Source organism: Oncorhynchus kisutch, linkage group LG21 (genome assembly GCF_002021735.2).
Source record: "Oncorhynchus kisutch isolate 150728-3 linkage group LG21, Okis_V2, whole genome shotgun sequence".
Classification (NCBI taxonomy): Eukaryota; Metazoa; Chordata; class Actinopteri; order Salmoniformes; family Salmonidae; genus Oncorhynchus; species Oncorhynchus kisutch.
In genome coordinates, this window is record NC_034194.2 from 33,845,717 (window position 1) to 33,862,776 (window position 17,060).

The 17,060-nt window shown below is 43.5% G+C and overlaps 1 protein-coding gene across 3 annotated transcripts in view; it reads right to left on the bottom strand.

Annotated features, from left to right (window-relative positions):
- Positions 1-17,060, bottom strand: part of LOC109866342 (dynein heavy chain 8, axonemal) — a 63,591-nt gene that overhangs the window by 23,990 nt on the left and 22,541 nt on the right. For all 3 annotated transcript variants that reach the window (XR_004204603.1, XM_031800080.1, XM_031800079.1), the window contains 8 exons: positions 16,398-16,538; positions 15,944-16,175; positions 15,568-15,710; positions 13,964-14,098; positions 7,072-7,194; positions 6,005-6,218; positions 5,306-5,415; positions 1,065-1,228 (listed from right to left, as the gene is read on the bottom strand). Coding sequence is in view for 2 of the 3 variants with exons in the window: in XM_031800080.1 (XP_031655940.1) it covers positions 1,065-1,228; positions 5,306-5,415; positions 6,005-6,218; positions 7,072-7,194; positions 13,964-14,098; positions 15,568-15,710; positions 15,944-16,175; positions 16,398-16,538 (1,262 nt within the window). In the remaining variant the exon portion in view is untranslated. The remainder of the gene's footprint in view (positions 1-1,064; positions 1,229-5,305; positions 5,416-6,004; positions 6,219-7,071; positions 7,195-13,963; positions 14,099-15,567; positions 15,711-15,943; positions 16,176-16,397; positions 16,539-17,060) is intronic.

A 17,060-nucleotide genomic window follows, 5' to 3' on the forward strand; every position in this document is an offset into this window, starting at 1 on the left:
TCAATAGGCTTGTTACGTTCCCCAGTTTCTGTGTGGTAGGTTGTGTATTTGAGTGTATTTCAGGAGATGGCTTCCTGAAATCCCACAGCAGCTGATTGGTCGGCTCCACGGCTAATTGGAGCTGACATCGCCCCCTCGTCAAGTTACAGCTCTATCCCATTAGACTCCTTCTCCAGTTATAAAAGCCAGTGTTCTGTTGTTCAAAAAGGAGATCATTGCTGGGAGAACATTGCTGGAGAGATTGATTGCGATATAGAGAATTCAATTGCTGAGAGCTGTGTTGGTTGTTTCTCAGAAAGCAATTTGGTATATACTATGTTAGTTGTTGCTGAGGAAGCTGATTGGTTGTCTGGTATGTGTCAATAGGACACACTGTTTTGATTATTGAAATGGTTTGTCATCCTGTTTCATTTGTTCCCAGGGGGGGAAGGGGAAGGCACCTAGGGAGTGCTTAGGTAAGAGGCCCGCGGGCATAAATATACCCGGAGTATATTCACTGTCTAGGCACACTAGGTAAGACCTGGGCGGATCACTCCCTGTATTTTGGTTAGGGCACCAGGTGGTGCCTTATTAGGTAAGTAGTGGTTAGGCAGTTAAGATAGGAGAGGGGACTTTGATATTTACTTTCTTTGCTTTGGTCCCGTCCAGCCCCATTTCCCCATATTACTGTGTGAAGGAATAAATTCCTAGTAAACAGTAAAAATTCTGCCTTTTGTCATCCTTACTTGCACCTACAGTCGTCCATACCTCTTTCGCTTCATGGAGAGTTGAGTTGTAGCAGGGTGTTTCGTTCCCTCTTCATTGAGGCGTGCGTAACAAGGCTACATCAATTTGTACAAACTCTGATTGAGAAATTATGCCGTAAATGTTTTTGGTGCTCCGGCAGCTAAAGAAATTGTACTACATCAATGTTTACGTAATTTCTCCAGACCCATCCCTCAGCATTAGAGGAAACCAAGTGGCAGGGCTGCCACTGGGTTGAAAAATGTATTAAGGATTGTGACTATCACTGAATGCAAAGTGTTCTGTTCATAACAGGGACCCCGTTCATTCCAGTACTGTACCTGTCTGCGATCACCCTGGTGCATTCACACTTGAACAGCGCCAGCAAGGTGGGGATATCATCACATTCATCTGCCTTGATGATGAGCATGCCCTGCCAGATCCTTGACAAGTCTCTCAAGTTGAAGATGTAGTGGAACTTTGAGGGTGTGGGCAGCATTTTCACCTGAAAGGTTATAGTACAGGGATACATTAACATTTAGGAACTTCAGAGATGTGTTCATGCACTGACTGATCAAATACTAGTCTGGTCCCAGATCTGTTGGTGCTGTATAGAAAATTGACCCTTCGCTAAGCCCCGCCACAGAATTTTGGCCAACCAATTGCAGCACTCCATTGGATAGCAACTGTCGCTTACCATGCTCGAGACCAACCAGCCTTGGACAATCTCTAGATTCAAATGCATGGAAGCCAATAAGGGCAGTGACGACAACAGAGAGTTGATCCCAAAAAAACTATTGTTGAAATGGCTAAATAATTTAACAGTGCACAAGGGCTAGAGTATGTATGCTAGCTAGCTAAGTTAACTATATTATTAATATAACTAATCTGCTGTCAACATCAGGATACATTTGAGAGCACTAATTGGCTCCAAAAGTGGTTAGTAGCTTTGACAAAAAAAAAAAACATTTGTCATAAGAAACCTAGCTCCCTGGTATACAGAAAATATCCGAGCTCTGAAGCAAGCTTCCAGAGAATTGGAATGGAAATGGCGCCACACCAAACTGGAAGTCTTCTGACTAGCTTGGAAAGACAGTACCGTACAGTATCAAAGAGCCCTCACTGCTTCTCGATCATCCTATTTTTCCAACTTAATTGAGGAAAATAAGAACAATCCAAAATGTATTTTTGATACTGTCGCAAAGCTAACTAAAAAGCAGCATTCCCCAAGAGAGGATGGCTTTCACTTCATGAACTTCTTTGAGGAAAAGATCATGATCATTAGAAAGCAAATTACGGACTCCTCTTTAAATCTGGGTATTCCTCCAAAGCTCAGTTGTCCTGAGTCTGCACAACTCTGCCAGGACCTAGGATCAATGGAGACACTCAAGTTTTTTAGTACTATATCTCTTGACACATTGATGAAAAATAATAATGGCCTCTTAACCTTCAAGCTGCTTACTGGATCTGTCACGACTTCCACCGAAGGTGGCTCCCCTGCTTGTTCGGGCGGCGCTCGGCAGTCGTCGTCGCCAGTCTACGAGCTGCCACCGATCCTCTTTTCCTTTTCTGTTTGTTATGTCTTATTGGTTGCACCAGTTTCTTATTTGAGTTTTGGTTCAGGACTATTTAAGCCTGTTAGACCCGCCTGCTTTTGTGTAGGCTTGTTTTCTGTTAGTCTAGGTTGGTTGCGTGTTGTGTTCCCTGTCTGTTTGTGCCCAGTTTTGGGTTGGACACTTGTCTTCGCCTGTTGTTTTTGGCGTTAATTGTGGACACCGCAATAAAGTTCGGTTTCCCCCATTTTCCTCTGCTCTCTGCGCTTGACTCCGCACCCACCACTCCTGGCTGTGTGACAAGACCCTATTCCAACTAAACTACTGAAAGAGTTGCTTCCTGTGGTTGGCCCTCCTATGTTGAACATAATAAACGGCTCTCTATCCACCGGATGTGTACCAAACTCACTAAAAGTGGCAGTAATAAAGCCTCTCTTGAAAAAGCCAAACCATGATCCAGAAAATATAAAAAACAATCAGCCTATACTGAATCTCCCATTCCTCTCAAAAGCTGTTGCGCAGCAACTCATTGCCTTCCTGAAGACAAACAATGTATACAAAATGCTTCAGTCTGGATTTAGACCCCATCATAGCACTGAGACTGCACTTGTGAAGGTGGTAAATGACCTTTTAATGGCGTCAGACCGAGGCTCTGCATCTGTCCTGTTGCTCCTAGACCTTAGTGCTGCTTTTGATACCATCGATCACCACATTCTTTTGGAGATTGGAAAACCAAATTGGTCTACACGGACAAGTTCTGGCCTGGTTTAGATCTTATCTGTCGGAAATATATCAGTTTGTCTCTGTGGATGGTTTGTAATCTGACAAATCAACTGTAAATGTCGGTGTTCCTCAAGGTTCTGTTTTAGGACCACTATTGTTTTCACTATATATTTTACCTCTTAGGGATGTCATTCGGAAACATAATGTTAACTTTCACTGCTATGTGGATGACACACAGCTGTACATTTTGATGAAACATGGTAAAGCCTCAAAATTGCCCTCACTGGAAGCTTGTGTTTCAGACATAAGGAAGTGGATGGCTGCAAACTTTATACTTTTAAACTCAGCCAAAACAGAGATGCTTGTTCTAGGTCCCAAGAAACAAAGAGATCTTCTGTTGAATCTGACAATTAATCTTGATGGTTGTACAGTCGTCTCAAATAAAACTGTGAAGGACCTCAGCGTTACGCTGGACCCTGATCTCTCTTTTGACAAACATATCAAGACTGTTTCAAGGACAGCTTTTTTCCATCTACATAACATTGCAAAAATCTGACATTTTCTGTCCAAAAATGATGCAGAACAATTAATCCATGCTTTTGTCACTTCTAGGTTAGACTACTGCAATGCTCTACTTTCCGGCTACCCGGATAAAACACAAAATAAACTTCAGTTAGTGCTAAATACAGCTGCTAGAATCCTGACTAGAACAAAAAAATGTGATCATATTACTCCAGTGCTAGCCTCCCTACACTGGCTTCTTGTTAAGGCAAGGGCTGATTTCAAGGTTTTACTGCTAACCTACAAAGCATTACATGGGCTTGCTCCTACCTATCTTTCTGATTTGGTCCTGCCGTACATACTTACACGTACGCTACGGTCACAAGATGCAGGCCTCCTAATTGTCCCTAGAATTTCTAAGAAAACAGCTGGAGGCAGGGCTTTCTCCTATAGAGCTCAATTTTTATGGAATGGTCTGCCTACCCATGTGAGAGACGCAGACTCGGTCTCAACCTTTAAGTCTTTACTGAAGACTCATCTCTTCAGTGGGTCATATGATTGAGTGTAGTCTGGCCCAGGAGTGTGAAGGTGAACGGAAAGGCACTGGAGCAATGAACTACCATTGTTGTCTCTGCCTGGGCGGTTCCCCTCTCTCCACTGGGATTCTCTGCCTCTAACCCTATTACAGGGGCTGAGTCACTGGCCTACTGGTGCTCTTCCATGCCGTCCCTAGGAGGGGTGCGCCACTTGAGTGGGTTGAGTCACTGACGTGGTCTTCCTGTCTGGGTTGGCGCCCCCCCCTTGGGTTGTGCCGTGGCGGAGATTTTTGTGAGCTAAACTCGGCCTTGTCTCAGGATGGTCAGTTGGTATTTGAAGATATCCCTCTAGTGGTGTGGGGGCTGTGCTTTGGCAAAGTGGATGGGGTTATATCCTGCCTGTTTGGCCCTATGTGTCGGGGGCTAGGTTTAGTCTGTTATATCTGGAGTATTTCTCCTGTCATATCCGGTGTCCTGTGTGAATTTAAGTATGCTCTCTCTAATTATTTCTTTCTTTCTCTCAGAGGACCTGAGCCCTAGGACTACCTGGCATGATGACTCCTTGCTGTCCCCAGTCCACCTGGCCGTGCTGACCTGTTGCACCCTCGACAACCACTGTGATTACTATTATTTGACCATGCTGGTCATTTATGAACATTTTAACATTTTGGCCACGTTCTGTTATAATCTCCACCCGGCACAGCCAGAAGAGGACTGTCCACCCCTCATAGCCTGGTTCCTCTTTAGGTTTCTTCCTAGGTTTTGGCCTTTCTAGGGAGTTTTTCCTAGCCACCGTGCATTGCTTGCTGTTTGGGGTTTTAGGCTGGGTTTCTGTACAGCACTTTGAGATATCAGCTGATGTAAGAAGGGCTATATAAATACATTTAATTTGATTTGACTGCATTCTGATAGTGCATAGTCAGAGCCATCTTGTGGCTAGCCACACTACAAACGTTACCAGGTTCCCGTGAAGTAATTGTAATGACATTCCACCACCACATACCTGAGCAAGTGGTAGTCTGTGTTTAAATTCATTGTCTATTAAAAACACATTCTGAGATCATTTTGAAGGGTTTTCTCCAGTGGTTTGAGTGGGGAATTGGGCTTCACAGGAAAATCTTGTCCGAGGTTGCAACGGTAACCAAGGAGGGGGGCTTAGCGAAGGGTCAATTACTATGGTCGTTAGTATGCCAAACATCACAAATAGATCTGGGACCAGGTTAAATATATTCAGTAAAGCATTAATTCTGATATTGGGACAGTGCTTACCTTGGTCCACTGCCACAGGATCCTACCAGCGGAGACCAGATATTTCACTGTCTCAGAAATCTCAGACTTGAACTCCCTGCATTCGTGGAAGTATCCACAGCCCATGATACCTGTGGGAATAGAGACACATAAAGTACTCTTTTGTGTGTGTGTGTGTGTTGATGGGTTCGGATTTCTAAACTTTAAATATTGTTAGTCATCAGTTATACTTGAGACATGAGGGGTGCCATAGTCTAGGGTCTACACCAGAAGTTAATGGTTATCTGCAGGAGGAATGGATATTGTGGATGTAATTAAGCTTGGAATGTACTGAGTGAAAGAAAGATAATCACATGTGGCATGCACTGATAAGGATTGAGAGATGTGGATTAGTGAGGAAGGGGGTCGAGGTCAGGTGACCTTACGGGAGAAGGAACAGTTTGTGGCCCGTATCACTTAACTTCCTGCCTAGTAATAAAGATGTAATGTTTAGAGAGGAGGAGACTCAACCCAAATTGGGGTATATATATTACCACTGGTGGAAATATGTATTTGCCTTATGCAGCTGTATGACCCAATGGGGCAATAAACTTGGTTTGAGCTTTATTATGCGCCTGTGACATTTTATAAGGTTGATTTAGAACCTAACAGTGTGATATTGCATAATTTGATTGCTGCATCACAGCCAGTCAGTTGTTAATTCAGAGGTGAGTAGCTTACCAAAGATCTTGTCAATGGAGGTGTTGGATGGCAGGGTACAGTTGAACACGGTAAACTGTCTCTTCAGTCTCTGGGGGATGTCATTCCTGCCTCCCCCAGGGTGAATCATAGCAGCCAGCATCTGCATGTCCACAATGGTGGTGAAGTCTCCTGGTTTGTCCAGACTGTACATGCCAGTCATCTCCATCATCTGACGGACTATCTCGTTGGTGATCTGTGTGCAAAATAAACAAACACAAACAAGGGAGTCAGTTACTTCTGCAAACCATTGTAAATGCCTGTTGTCACTTTGAATTGATTACACATTTTTTCTATTGTGTGACACCGCAATTTATTTTGTGTGTAACCAAATCATGGGCCAGTCCCTTTAACTGAAAAGTTAGTGGCATCAGTACCACCAGGGGAAAAAGTTAGTCCAGAGCCCTGCTTCAGTGATGGCTATATGGCAGTGACGGAAAAAGTACCCAATTGTCATACTTGAATAAAAGTATAGATACCTTAACAGAACGTTACTCAAGTAAAAGTGAAAGTCAGTAAAAGTCTAAAAGTATTTAGTTTTAAATATACTTTAGTATCAAAGTAAATGTGATTGAAAAAATATACTTACGTTTCAAAAGTAAAAGTATAAATCATATTAAATTCCTTATATTAAGCAAAGCAGACAAGACCATGTCCTTGTTTTTAAAATGTATGGATTGCCAGGGGTTCACTCCAACACTCCGACATTATTTACAAAAGATGCATTTGTGTTTAGTGAGTCCGCCAGACCAGAGGCAGTAGGGATGAACAAGTGTTCTCTTGATAAGTGTGTGAATTTAACCATTTTCCTGTCCTGCTAAGCATTCAAAATGTAACGAGTACTTTTGGTTGAAATTGGTATGGAGTAAAAAGTACAATATTTTCATTAGGAATGTAGTGGAGTAAAAGTAAAAGTTGTCAAAAATATAAATAGTAAAGTACATTTACCCCCAAAAATTTGTTAAGTAGTACTTCAAAGTATTTTTAATTAAGTACTTTACACCACTGCTATATGGATGGGTTGAATTGAAATGCTATGACTACAGTACCTGGTCGCCCCACTCATTGACAATGGGCATGTTGATGTCATCCACAAAGATGGTCATTCTGCGTCCTCCAGGAGGTCCGTAGGTGCTACCCATTCGCTTCTCAATGTAGCTCTCCACTGTGCGCTATGATACAACACTTCTATTACTACACAGAAACACAATAAAGTGATTCCTCATGAAACCAGGACAAAAAAGACCATGATTTGGGGGATTTTCATGAAATTTTATCCATACAATGGTCTTTTGGAAGAAGGATTGTTATATATTTGGCATTTTATCCAAAAGCATAATTGAGAAATAATTTATCAAAGTTGGCATATTTCTAACATTTTGGCCTTACTCAGGCCTCCTTTAATGTAAGACTACATTGTTTCATCTGTATGTGCTACAGAACAAAAATTGGTGTTTTATGAAGCTTTTCCGCTTGCTCTGTAATGAGTAGTATTTTTTGTTTTCATATATTGTTGAACATAATATGCTCTACACAGACATATAAAAGTTCATTTTAGAGTTATGATCCAATTTGTGAGCATGAAGAGTGAATGTGAAAATGTATTCAAAATGGTCACCCTCTGCTGGTGATTTGCAGGATGTGCAATGATATACAGTGGGGCAAAAAAGTATTTAGTCATTCACCAATTGTGCAAGTTCTCCCACTTAAAAAGATGAGAGGCCTGTAATTGTCATCATAGGTACACTTCAACTATGACAGACAAAATTAGAAGAAAAAAATCCAGAAAATCACATTGTAGGATTTTTAAAGAATTCATTTGCAAATTATGGTGGAAAATAAGTATTTTGTCAATAACAAAAGTTTATCTCAATACTTTGTTGGCAATGACAGAGGTCAAACGTCTTCAATGCCCTTGCTGATGGAAGGAGGTTTTCACTCAAATTCTCACGATACATGGCCCCATTCATTCTTTCCTTTACAAGGATCAGTCGTCCTGGTCCCTTTGCAGAAAAACAGCCCCAAAGCATGATGTTTCCACCCCCATGCTTCACAGTAGGTATGGTGTTCTTTGGATGCAACTCAGCATTCTTTGTCCTCCAAACACGACGAGTTGAGTTTTTACCAAAAAGTTATATTTTGGTTTCATCTGACCATATGACATTCTCCCAATCTTCTTCTGGATCATCCAAATGCTCTCTAGCAAACTTTTTTTATTTATTTTTTTATTTCACCTTTATTTAACCAGGTAGGCTAGTTGAGAACAAGTTCTCATTTGCAACTGCGACCTGGCCAAGATAAAGCATAGCAGTGTGAGCATACAACAAAGAGTTACACATGGAGTAAACAATTAACAAGTCAATAACACAGTAGAAAACGAAGGGGGGGTCTATATACAATGTGTGCAAAAGGCATGAGGAGGTAGGCAAATAATTACAATTTTGCAGATTAACACTGGAGTGATAAAAGATCAGATGGTCATGTACAGGTAGAGATATTGGTGTGCAGAAGAGCAGAAAAGTAAATAAATAGAAACAGTACGGGGATGAGGTAGGTGAAAAGGGTGGGCTATTTACCAATAGACTATGTACAGCTGCAGCGATCGGTTAGCTGCTCAGATAGCTGATGTTTGAAGTTGGTGAGGGAGATAAAAGTCTCCAACTTCAGCGATTTTTGCAATTCGTTCCAGTCACAGGCAGCAGAGTACTGGAACGAAAGGCGGCCAAATGAGGTGTTGGCTTTAGGGATGATCAGTGAGATACACCTGCTGGAGCGCGTGCTACGGATGGGTGTTGCCATCGTGACCAGTGAGCTGAGATAAGGCGGAGCTTTACCTAGCATAGACTTGTAGATGACCTGGAGCCAGTGGGTCTGGCGACGAATATGTAGCGAGGGCCAGCCGACTAGAGCATACAAGTCGCAGTGGTGGGTAGTATAAGGTGCTTTAGTGACAAAACGGATGGCACTGTGATAGACTGCATCCAGTTTGCTGAGTAGAGTGTTGGAAGCCATTTTGTAGATGACATCGCCGAAGTCGAGGATCGGTAGGATAGTCAGTTTTACTAGGGTAAGCTTGGCGGCTTGAGTGAAGGAGGCTTTGTTGCGGAATAGAAAGCCGACTCTTGATTTGATTTTCGATTGGAGATGTTTGATATGAGTCTGGAAGGAGAGTTTGCAGTCTAGCCAGACACCTAGGTACTTATAGACGTCCACATATTCTAGGTCGGAACCATCCAGGGTGGTGATGCTAGTCGGGCATGCAGGTGCAGGCAGCGACCGGTTGAAAAGCATGCATTTGGTCTTACTAGCGTTTAAGAGCAGTTGGAGGCCACGGAAGGAGTGTTGTATGGCATTGAAGCTTGTTTGGAGGTTAGATAGCACAGTGTCCAAAGACGGGCCGAAAGTATATAGAATGGTGTCGTCTGCGTAGAGGTGGATCAGGGAATCGCCCGCAGCAAGAGCAACATCATTGATATACACAGAGAAAAGAGTCGGCCCGAGAATTGAACCCTGTGGCACCCCCATAGAGACTGCCAGAGGACCGGACAGCATGCCCTCCGATTTGACACACTGAACTCTGTCTGCAAAGTAATTGGTGAACCAGGCAAGGCAGTCATCCGAAAAACCGAGGCTACTGAGTCTGCCGATAAGAATATGGTGATTGACAGAGTCGAAAGCCTTGGCGAGGTCGATGAAGACGGCTGCACAGTACTGTCTTTTATCGATGGCGGTTATGATGTCGTTTAGTACCTTGAGTGTGGCTGAGGTGCACCCATGACCGGCTCGGAAACCAGATTGCACAGCGGAGAAGGTACGGTGGGATTCGAGATGGTCAGTGACCTGTTTGTTGACTTGGCTTTCGAAGACCTTAGATAGGCAGGGCAGGATGGATATAGGTCTGTAACAGTTTGGGTCCAGGGTGTCTCCCCCTTTGAAGAGGGGGATGACTGCGGCAGCTTTCCAATCCTTGGGGATCTCAGACGAGATGAAAGAGAGGTTGAACAGGCTGGTAATAGGGGTTGCGACAATGGTGGCAGATAGTTTCAGAAATAGAGGGTCCAGATTGTCAAGCCCAGCTGATTTGTACGGGTCCAGGTTTTGCAGCTCTTTCAGAACATCTGCTATCTGGATTTGGGTAAAGGAGAACCTGGAGAGGCTTGGGCGAGGAGCTGCGGGGGGGGCGGAGCTGTTGGCCGAGGTTGAAGTAGCCAGGCGGAAGGCATGGCCAGCCGTTGAGAAATGCTTATTGAAGTTTTCGATAATCATGGATTTATCAGTGGTGACCGTGTTACCTAGCCTCAGTGCAGTGGGCAGCTGGGAGGAGGTGCTCTTGTTCTCCATGGACTTCACAGTGTCCCAGAACTTTTTGGAGTTGGAGCTACAGGATGCAAACTTCTGCCTGAAGAAGCTGGCCTTAGCTTTCCTGACTGACTGCGTGTATTGGTTCCGGACTTCCCTGAACAGTTGCATATCACGGGGACTATTCGATGCTATTGCAGTCCGCCACAGGATGTTTTTGTGCTGGTCGAGGGCAGTCAGGTCTGGGGTGAACCAAGGGCTGTATCTGTTCTTAGTTCTGCATTTTTTGAACGGAGCATGCTTATCTAAAATGGTGAGGAAGTTACTTTTAAAGAATGACCAGGCATCCTCAACTGACGGGATGAGGTCAATGTCCTTCCAGGATACCCGGGCCAGGTCGATTAGAAAGGCCTGCTCACAGAAGTGTTTTAGGGAGCGCTTGACAGTGATGAGGGGTGGTCGTTTGACTGCGGCTCCGTAGCGGATACAGGCAATGAGGCAGTGATCGCTGAGATCCTGGTTGAAGACAGCGGAGGTGTATTTGGAGGGCCAGTTGGTCAGGATGACGTCTATGAGGGTGCCCTTGTTTACAGAGTTAGGGTTGTACCTGGTGGGTTCCTTGATGATTTGTGTGAGATTGAGGGCATCTAGCTTAGATTGTAGGACTGGCGGGGTGTTAAGCATATCCCAGTTTAGGTCACCTAACAGAACAAACTCTGAAGCTAGATGGGGGGCGATCAATTCACAAATGGTGTCCAGGGCACAGCTGGGAGCTGAGGGGGGTCGGTAGCAGGCGGCAACCGTGAGAGACTTATTTCTGGAGAGAGTAATTATCAAAATTAGTAGTTCGAACTGTTTGGGTATGGACCTGGAAAGTATGACATTACTTTGCAGGCCATCTCTGCAGTAAACTGCAACTCCTCCCCCTTTGGCAGTTCTATCTTGACGGAAGATGTTATAGTTGGGTATGGAAATCTCTGAATTTTTGGTGGCCTTCCTGAGCCAGGATTCAGACACAGCAAGGACATCAGGGTTAGCAGAGTGTGCTAAAGCAGTGAGTAAGACAAACTTAGGGAGGAGGCTTCTGATGTTGACATGCATGAAACCAAGGCTTTTTCGAACACAGAAGTCAACAAATGAGGGTGCCTGGGGACATGCAGGGCCTGGGTTTACCTCCACATCACCCGCGGAACAGAGAAGGAGTAGTATGAGGGTGCGGCTAAAGGCTATCAAAACTGGTCGCCTAGAGCGTTGGGGACAGAGAATAAGAGGAGCAGGTTTCTGGGCATGGTAGAATATATTCAGGGCATAATGCGCAGACAGGGGTATGGTGGGGTGCGGGTACAGCGGAGGTAAGCCCAGGCACTGGGTGATGATGAGAGAGGTTGTATCTCTGGACATGCTGGTAGTAATGGGTGAGGTCACCGCATGTGTGGGAGGTGGGACAAAGGAGTTATCAGGGGTATGAAGAGTGGAACTAGGGGCTCCATTGTGAACTAAAACAATGATAACTAACCTGAACAACAGTATACAAGGCATATTGACATTTGAGAGAGACATACAGCGAGGCATACAGTAATCACAGGTGTTGAATTGGGAAAGCTAGCTAAAACAGTAGGTGAGACAACAGCTAATCAGCTAGCACAACAACAGCAGGTAAAATGGCGTAGACTAGGCATCGGGGCCAACAGATAGAACAAACAAGCAGAATGGAGTACCGTGATTTATGGACAGTCCAGCGTGCATCAGCTATGTAGCCAAGAGATCAGTGTCCAGGGGGCAGCGGTGGATGGGGAAGGGAAGCTGGACTGGCGAGTGTTATCCAGGTTAAAAAAACGAACAATGACTAAATAGCTTGTAGCTAGTTAGCTGGTTAGCTTCTGGAGGTTCTTGAGTGTGTTCTAAAAATAAATAAAAAATAATTGCGATTCCGTATCACATTGGGTGAGGCAGGTTTCCGGAAGGTATAAACAAATTAAAAGTCAAAAGAGATAGAAAGTAAATATGGGTCCGGTGGGCGTTTGGGACGCGGCGATTCAGGCGGTTAGCAGGCCTGTGCTAACAAGCTAACAGTTTGTAGGCCCGGGCTAGACAAGGTAGCAGTTAGCGGACCGGAGCTGGACAAGCTAGCAGTTAGCAGGCCGAATTAGCAAGCAGGGAGATAGCGAGGGCTAGAGAGTTAGCCTTTGGGGGACGTCGCGATGGGGTGAGTCTGTTTATTCCTCTTCATGCGGTGACATCGATAGACCGGTCGTGGGCCCGGGTATTGTAGCTCAGGAGTATGCTACGGTGGTAGCGCAGGCCGGGCTAGCTTCAAGCTAAGTGGGTGGAAACGCTAGCCAGGGGTAATCGTCCAGGGTTGCGGTTTAGCTAGATAGCTAGTTGTGAAGATCCAGCGTATTTGGAAGCTTAGGTTTAGCAAAATGTTTTTAAAGGGATAGCTATGTAAAAAACGAAAAATATGTAAAAAAACGAAAAATAAACAAAATATAAACAAAATATACAGGGACACGACACGACAGGACGACTTACTGCTACGCCATCTTGGATTCAGATCGACTTCAGACGGGCCTGGACATGTACTGGCTTAAGCAGGGGGACACGTCTTGCACTGCATGATTTGAGTCCCTGGCAGCATAGTGTGTTACTGATGGTAGGCTTTGTTACTTTGGTCCCAGCTCTCTGCAGGTCATTCACTAGGTCCCTCCATGTGGTTCTGGGATTTTTGCTCACCGTTCTTGTGATCATTTTGACCCCACGGGGTGAGATCTTACGTGGAGCCCCAGATCGAGGGAGATTATCAGTGGTCTTATATGTCTTCCATTTCCTAATAATTGCTCCCACAGTTGATTTCTTCAAACCAAGCTGCTTACCTATTGCAGATTCAGTCTTCCCAGCCTGGTGCAGGTCTACAATTTTGTTTCTGGTGTCCTTTGACAGCTCTTTGGTCTTGGCCATAGTGGAGTTTGGAGTGTGACTGTTTGAGGTTGTGGACAGGTGTATTTTATACTGATAACAGTATAACAGTACAAACAGGTGCCATTAATACAGGTAATGAGTGGAGGACAGAGGAGCCTCTTAAAGAAGAAGTTAAAATCCTACAATGTGATTTTCTGGATTTTTTTTTCTCATTTTGTCTGTCATAGTTGAAGTGTACCTATGATGAAAATTACAGGCCTCTCTCATCTTTTTAAGTGGGAGAACTTGCACAATTGGTGACTGACTAAATACTTTTTTGCCCCACTGTATGTTCAACAATATATATTAAAAAAATGCCTAATCAAATAGTTTTTTCTATATTCTAGTTTATATTTTCCAATATTCATAAATGAATGTAAAAATATATATATATCAAATCCAAATACTCATATTACAGAACGAGCGGTAGAGCTTCATATGACACCAAACATTATGGAGTCTTAAATGAGGCCTGGGTAAGGCCAAAATGTCATAAATATGCATTTAAATTATGCTTTTATTATGCTTTTAGATACAAATGTAAAATATATGTAAACAATCCTTCCTCCAAATTAGTTGAGCAATAGCACTGAATCATCTTCTCTATGTAATGTAGGCTATGTAATACTGTACTATATGGTGTAATGTATACTGGGTAATGTATATAATGTATACATATCTCACCTGAAACATTGTAGGCTCAGTAGCAGAAGAAAAGTTCAGTGATTTGGACAGGTCTGTCTCAGGGTCGTACTTGTTGGTGTAGCCTTTAATCATCACTGTCTTGGCAGTTCCTTGTTCACCGATAAGCAACACAGCCTGTCAAAAAAATTACGTTGATTACACCAACATGTTGTCATGACGTTGCCCTCTTTGGGTAAAGCAAGCCCCATCCCCCTCTCCCTGTCTCCTACACCCAGGCTGCTGTGGTCAGAGAGAGGTCAATTATCTCCTCAAGGCCATAGTATAGAGACAGAGTGAATTTTCATAGAGAACAAAATAATTTCTTCCACCTCACAGAACTTGAGGTCCGAACAACATTTGTGTTCTGGAGAAGGTATAAAAGATCGGTGAAGAATCCAGCTACTAACTGGTCCATTTGGTAAAATGTTGTGAAACTCATGGGAGACAATACGGCCACATTACCATAAAGCTGTATATAGCTCTATATAAGATTAATGAGTGTGGATGATATTGTTTGTGAAATTGTGTGATGTGATTTTAAAAAAAGTCTCACTAAGTCCTTGGCACGCTCCCAGGGGCATAGACAGGACCGGGCGTCATGAGATGGCCCTTTTCGATGTTCTGAATAAAACCCCACCTGTGTTTTCTATCACCATACCATGTTGCTCTCAATTACGAGCGGACAAAGGTTGCAGACCAGCTTACCTTGATAACGAGAGGGCCAAGGTTTGAGACCAGACTGCTGAATATTTTAACCATCCCACGTGGTTAAACTCTTAGACTATCGATACCGACAGAATAAGAACAAGTCTTTAATATTAGTTACTAGTCTGCAGCTAGGATTTCGGTATCATTGAACGCGAAGACCGACAACCGCCGAAACATCTATCCATAACGACATGAATGAATGTCACTCTGAACTATCCATTCTAACCACGACGGAGAGGGTGGACAAACTCTCCGACGACACCGACGACACACTGAGCGTAAATATATATATTGATTGCAATTGTTCCCGAATGAGTGAGTGTTCATGTGCAATGATTAGCATTTCAATTGTTATAATTATGAACTGTGTGGTGTCTTCTCAGTCCACCCCCACTTCCCTTTTGTACACGAATCCGCGATGCCGGTTTATCCCACTAGGGAAACTCCGTTATCATTTCTTTGTAACTATCTACTGTTTGTTTATGCATTTCTGTGAATTGCTTAATTAGTAAAAAAATCATTTTAAGACAATTGATGTATGGATGACTCATAGTGAAGACTGGGTTTGTGCAGATAACCAACCATTTACGATGTTTGGAATGAGACTAACGTGAGGTAAAATAAAGAAGAATTCATTAATCAGAAGACTATTGATCAGATATGAAAATATCTGAAAAGTTATATTAGAAAAAGTATAACTTTGTAATCTGAATATTTTCCTTGGTGCCCTGACTTCCTAGTTAATTACAGTTACATGATTAATTAGTTTAATCGCGTAATAATAATTACAGAGAGTCATTTGATAAAGATTCATCTTCAGTTTAATGATGCCAAAGGCACGACAATGTTTTCAAGACGACTTAACCCAATTGACCCAATGTGTCTGTGTACAGTACCTTGCGCTGTTTTGCAATAGTCTCCAAAAGGTAACTGGTTCTGGTGTTGTCCACATTGGGAACCAGGATGGCGGCGTAATCTGGCACGTAGTCAGTGGGATAGATGTACTCCACCACATAGTTATTCCAATGGTCCCAGTCACCTGAAACAGAAACGCCTGCATCATATACAGAGCCCTGTCCACATGCAGTACTGTACTACTGTGCAGCAACCAAGGCATATAGGGATCCAGGAAAAACAGCCCCAGTGGGCATGGGCCAAAACAGTGCAATGATGTCATTATGACTCTTTTTTGACGTCATGGTCAGGTTGTAAAAGGAATTTTGTCAATATATTTTTATGATTTCTGACCTTTTGGGCTATATATAAACATACCGTTCTGGTTGACCATATATTCGAAGATGGTCTCTCCGGGCTGTGTTTTGGGAATGTCCACCTTGCTCTCGTGGGCCCTGATGAAGGCCTCCAGCTTTTCCCTGTCCTCCAGCTCCAGCAGGGCTCCCACGCTCCACATCAGGCAGAAGACAAAGAGGCGCTCCAGCTGCATGCTGCTGACCAGGCCCCCCGCCTCCTTGGTGGGGATCAGGCCCTCCAGCAGGTTCACTGACTGAACACATATAGTCACAGACATGGGGTCAGTTATCATATGTAATAATATGTATATAAAAAAGGGAAAATGCTAAATTCTTTATCTCAAGAGTCTCTTGAATAGCACTTAGAATGCATGCCCAATACAAGGCTTCATTCTAAGTGATATGCTAGTGTCGATATTGGAACAAAGTGATGGTTAAATTAAGGTTACAAAATACCGAAGGCATTTAATTCATACCTGCATGATATAATTGCACTCCAAAAGCTCCATTTTGGGTTTGAGGCTTTGCTTCAAGTACACGTAGGCATCCTCAAAGACTTTGTCGTATAGACTCATGATATTGTCTGCCTCAACTGCACTGCGTTTGTAAGCCCATCCCTACAACATACAGAACATTATACTTAGTCATAATAGGTCATCATGAGGATTAAGCACATTAGGGGAATCTGAAGCTTTTTTTTACTGCGTTGATGTAAAGTTACCCCACCCTGACACTCTTGTCTATAACACAAAGCATATTTCCATTTGGCACATATCTGATATTGAACACAATGGCCAATTAGATAGATTTGTTCACAATTTCACTGGATTATTGCTTCAAGAGGGCCACCATTGTTCCTGTTCCCAAGAAAGCTAAGGTAACTGAGCTAAACGACTACCGCCCCGTAGCACTCACATCCGTCATCATGAAGTGCTTTGAGAGACTAGTCAAGGACCATATCACCTCAACCCTACCTGACACCCTAGACCCACTCCAATTTGCTTACCGCCCAAATAGGTCCACAGACGATGCAATCTCAACCACACTGCACACTGCCCTAACCCATCTGGACAAGAGGAATACCTATGTGAGAATGCTGTTCATCGACTACAGCTCGGCATTCAACACCATAGTACCCT